Raw genomic sequence first — 5000 nt, 5'->3', positions numbered from 1 at the left:
AGGCGCTTTGGCGAGCCTGGAGGATCCCGAGAAGCCCAGGAAGACTCCCATGAACAGATGCAGAGCAGAACCAGGAAAGACTCGAGCTATGGGTGCAGCAACAGCCCCCAAGGAAGGATCCGGCACGGCAGACAGAGCCAGGACGGGGAGATGGGAAAGCGGGTCCGGCGCCCTTCGTCCTGGGGTAACCCCGGGCGGCGCCTCTTTGGGCTGGGATGACGTCGTCCCCCTCCACCCAGCCTTCTGCTTTACTCCTGGTTCTAAGAGGCAGCTTTCCAGGCCTGGCGGAGGAAGGAGCTCTTTGGGGAAAGAGACACCCATGAAAGGGGCAAAAGAAGAAAAAAAGGGAGGCTGCTGGCCGGCCGGCTGCGCCAGAGAGGATGGAGGCGGGCCCAGGAGGGACCCTCCGGGTAAGCCAGTGGGGGATGGCCTGCCTCTCGGCTCCAACGGTTCTCCTCTTCTCTTTCCTTCTTGTCAGCTGAGGATGGGAGAGGATCCCCCCCGGCGAGCAAGAAGGAGACCGGAGAGAGCCGCGCAAGCTGGAGGACAGTTCTGAAAGGTCCGAGCGAGCGATGCAGACGAGACAGAAATATATAGAAAGAGAGGCGCGTCCATTTGACGCAGCGGCATGGCGTGTTGGCTACGGGGGAGGGGAGGGGAAGAACACAAATCATGTATGTTACCATGGAAACAGATTCTAACTTAATTAAATTAAATTTTCAATTAAAAATGGTTGTTTTATTAGGCAATTGCCAAGGTCAGAATTAAATTAAAGACTGTAAATAGAGGAAACATCCGCAGGGATGTCTCTGCTGACGTTGGAAGGGTTTCTTTCCCCGGGGGAGAGCGTGGGAAGGGCCCCAATTTCCATCCATACTGACGTTAAGACAGCCAGGCAGCACCGTGGACAGAGTGCCAGGACTGGAATCAGGAAGAGCCGAGTTCAAATCCAGCCTCAGACACTTACAAGATAGGTGACCCTGGGCGAGTCACGTCCACCCTGTTTGCCTCCGTTTCCTCCTCTGTAAAGGGAGCCGAACAGGAAATGACAATCCACTGTGTATCTTGGCTGAAGAGTCAGACAAGGAGAAGAAAGCTTTCGCCACAGACACTGGCCAAACCAAGGAGCACCAAATCCACAGTATGACCCGGCAGGGCCACCCTCCTACCTCTGTCCTAGGCTCACAGGGGCCAGTCCAAGGAGAAGTGGAAGGAGAGGGCAGCGAGAGAGCTTTCCACATCAGAGCAGCTGCCATCTTGTCCCACCCAAGCCTAACCAGGAATCCTCTCTCCAATACCCTTGGCAACTTTTGCCCAGTCTCTGCTTGGAGACCAAAAAGAGACGGGAAGCTCATCACCCCCGAGGCTTTTCTTCCATAGCTCCCCTTGGGAGGGAATTCTTCCCGCTCTCCCTCCTAAATTAGCCGGGGGAGTGGGGGGAGGAACGATGGTCTTAGAACCCAAAGTCCAGAGTTCACATTTGGCCTCAAATGTTGATCGGCTGTGTGACCTTGGCCAAGTCACTGTACCGGGTCTGCCTCTAGTTCCTCATCTGTCAAATGGGGGAGATAATAGTGCCTGCCCCTAGGATTGTCAGGAGGGCCAGATAAGGGGAACCTCCAAGGATGATGAGCTCACTACCTCCCGAGGCAGATCCCGTCTCCTCTTTTTTTTTTTTAAACCCTTCCCTTCCCTCTTAGAATTCATAGCGTGTGTTGGTTCCAAGCTGTAGTGGGAAGAGACTCAGGATTTGAAAGGAGAGATTTGGATTTGAATTTTGGTTCTGTTCCATCCTGTGTGTGTGACCTTGAACAAGTCACCTGCTCTCTCCAGGTCTTAGTTTCCTCATCTGTGAAAAGGGAGGTGGTACAAGATGAGCCTTTAAAGAGCCGATCGAATGTCTCGTCCAGGACTTCTGGACTCCCCAAGGAGCCCGATGGCCCTCCGGGGTGACCCCTGCTTCTCGGCCTCTTCTCTGGCTCACGCGTTGTCTATCATCTCCTACCCTGCCGCCTCTCCGACATGGAGAGCATCTCGTTAGCCACTGGCCACAGTAGCCAGGAGCCTACTGTTGGTGAATGAATGAATGAAAGGCTTCCTGGATAAATGAATGGGGATGGGGTGGGGCTGCATCTCAGGGGCTCAGTGGATCTCAGAGAACCAGGGCTGGAGTGGGGAGGTCCTGGGTTCAAATTTGACCCCAGCTATTGCCAAGCTGCCAGGCCCCGGGTAAGTCATTTAACCCTGTTCGCTTTTGAGGTGCTATTAGGACAAGAAGGAAGGGGTTGAAAATAAACAAATAAACAAAGGGGGGGACAAGTCTCTGTGAGCCACATTGAGTGAATGATTGAGCAACAAGCTTCAAGCAGGAAGTTTAGGGGCCACCGGGAGCCACAGAACATAAGGGCCACTGGCCTTACCTTCAGTGGACACCCTGAGCTCCCATTTCCACCTACATGTCTCATGAGCCCCTCAACCTTCAGGTGGTTGTTCAGCCATTTGGGTTGTGTCCCCCTTTTGGGGACTGCCTTTGGGGTGTCCTTGGCCGAGATATTGGGGTGCTCTGCCATGTCCTTCTCCAGCTCATTTTTACAGATGAGGAAACTGAGGCAAAGCCGGTGAAGGGACTGGCCCAGGGTCCCACTGCTGAGAAGTGCTTGAGGTGAAGTCTGATTGCGCCATCTCCATGGTAACCTGTTCCCGGCCTCTTTCTGTCTCCCAGCCTCTGCCTTGGCCCTTGGACCCCTTTCCAACCAGTTTTCAGCCTTGGGGGGCCAAACCCCACCTTCATTCCCAGGGTCTCCCCGTGCCTTTGCCCATCACACCATTCGCCCCAGGCTCGGGAAGGTTTCCTTCACCGCTTCCCCTGTTCTCGGCGCCCCACCATTTCCCCTGAGCTCTTCCGCTCAGGCTCTCATTTTCCAAGTGGTTGCGCTGCCTCCGCCACCCCCTGCTCACACACCTCCAGTGGCTCCCTCTGCCTCCCTCCGGGACGAGATGCAATTCGTGTGCGGGCGGCCATTTCTCCCTCCCCCCTCCTGCCCTCTGGGTCCCACTCAAGCCCACAGACATGGATGACCCTGCAAAGGGCAAGGCTTTATGCTGGGCGCAGAGACAAAGGCGACGAGGGGAGGGAAGGGACGAGGACGTGCCAACTGGAAAAGGAGGAGGAGGGCCAGCAAGGTGGCACAAAGGGCAGCCTCGGAGGCGGGAGGTCCTAGGTTCAAACGGCCTCCAACACTGCCTCTCTGTGTGACCCTGTCCAAGTCCCTTATCCCCCACTGCCTAGCCCTTACCTCTCTTCTGCCTTGTGGCCAGTGCGGACTCTGAGGTGGAGGGTGAGGGCTAACCCCAGGGGAGGCCAGAGAAGGGTGCTCGTAGCTGTGGGATTCTAAGGTGAGGAGAAGGACCCTGCAGCCCGGGGCACAGCCTGGGCAAAGGCCAGACGGATTCTGGGGGCACTTCAGCTCCCCCTCTCCCTCCCAGGCTCTCTCTCTGGCAGACGCCCCTCCCTGGACCTCCTTTGCCAACATCCTTACGTTGGCTGCTTCTTCTCAGAAGCCTTCCCTGATTCCCCTCGGGGATCCTGGCTCTCCTTCCCCCTACCGGTTCCCTCTGTAGAGAACAGAAGCCTTTCAAAGGCAAAGAGGATTTCATTTTTGGTTTTGTATTTGATCATGTAAAGCAAAGGGGGAGGGTCATCTGGTGCAAACCGCTCACTTTACAGATGAGGAAACTGAGGCACAGAGAAGCAAGGGACTTGCCCTGGGTCACTCCTCCTTAGTGAGCAGCAGAGCCAGTCAGGAACAGCTCTTTCTTGAAGTCCAACACCATATCCACTCGCTACGTGCTATGGGCAATGGCAGATCCCCCGGGGGGAACCCCTGACTTCCTTGTCTGTAAAGTGAGCCACAGCAGAAGGGCAGTAAGGGCTGGGCGGCGGGGTTAGGTGACTTGTCCAGGGTCACCCAGCTGGGAAGGGTCTGAAGTCACACTTGCACCCAGGCCTTTTTTAAAAGCACCAAATGAAAGCCACCAAAATTCTGAGGTTGGGGCTGGGCCGGGAGGTGGTTAGTTGAGGTTCTTGACCTCCTACCATCCGCCCTATCGACGATCAGAGCCGGGCCTCACTAGACGAGCTCCGGGTTTCCTCTTTGCCTGTCCAGCATCTTGGGGAGCCGTGACGCCATCAGCGAGACCTGCCGACGTCAGGGAGCTCATCCCCTCCCGGCGCTGCAGGGTCTGCTAGAGGAACTTTGGCTCTCGAGAGAATTCTGGGGAAAGTTCCCACCAAGCAAAGTGGGGGGGGGCACGTTGGACCCAGGACAGCCCGGGGAGCTGAGGAGTAAGAACGATCATAATATCCTTTTACTGTTTGGGGTCACCAATGTAGAACTGAGAGCGACCTCGGGCGCCATCAGATGCGCGACTCTTACTTTGCCAATGAGGAAATAGACTTTCCTAACATCACCCAGGGAATAAGTCCCGGAGTCAGGACTTGAATCCAGGTCCCGGGATCATAGGCTCGGAGCTCATCTAGTCCAACCCCCTCACTGCACTGATGAAGAACCTGAGGCCCAGAGGAGGGAAGGTCCTCTGGTTCTGTTTGCACCACTCCCACGGCCCAGGGTGTCTGGCTTGGTGCAAAGCCCCGCGTCCAGCTAAGGGATGGGCACATGCGGAAGAGGGGGGCCAGCCTGGGGGAGGCCCCATACTTACAAGACGCAGAGGGCATACGCTCGGGGGATGGACTCGCTGGCCCTCACGAGGAAGCTCCCGTCTTTCCCGGTCTTGGAGAGCAGCTCCTCCGCTTTGGAGCGGGTGATATTCCCATGATTCCAGCAGTGGACCATTGTGGATGCTTCCGGAGAGCGGCTGGGGCCCGACCCCTGCCCGCTCACCCCCACGGCCAAAGCAGCGCTCGATGGGCAGGAGAAGCCCCTGAAACGTTCCGTCCACCGTCCCCGGGGCAGCTGCGGTGCTCACTCGCTGCCTTGACT

At 56.6% G+C, this 5000-nt stretch overlaps 1 protein-coding gene across 3 annotated transcripts in view; it reads right to left on the bottom strand.

Annotated features, from left to right (window-relative positions):
• INPP5D (inositol polyphosphate-5-phosphatase D) overlaps positions 1–5000 on the bottom strand; it is a 117480-nt gene extending 112480 nt beyond the window's left edge. For 2 of the 3 annotated variants that reach the window (XM_007485827.3, XM_007485829.3), the window contains exon 1: positions 4720–5000. In XM_007485827.3, coding sequence (XP_007485889.2) covers positions 4720–4853 — 134 coding nt within the window. In that variant the 5' untranslated portion in view covers positions 4854–5000. The remainder of the gene's footprint in view (positions 1–4719) is intronic. The other variant, XM_007485828.3, reaches the window with a different exon arrangement.

Source organism: Monodelphis domestica, chromosome 2, assembly GCF_027887165.1.
Source record: "Monodelphis domestica isolate mMonDom1 chromosome 2, mMonDom1.pri, whole genome shotgun sequence".
In the NCBI taxonomy this organism is placed as follows: Eukaryota; Metazoa; Chordata; class Mammalia; order Didelphimorphia; family Didelphidae; genus Monodelphis; species Monodelphis domestica.
Note: the sequence above shows the minus strand (reverse complement) of the source record. Positions and strands in the feature narration are given on the sequence as shown.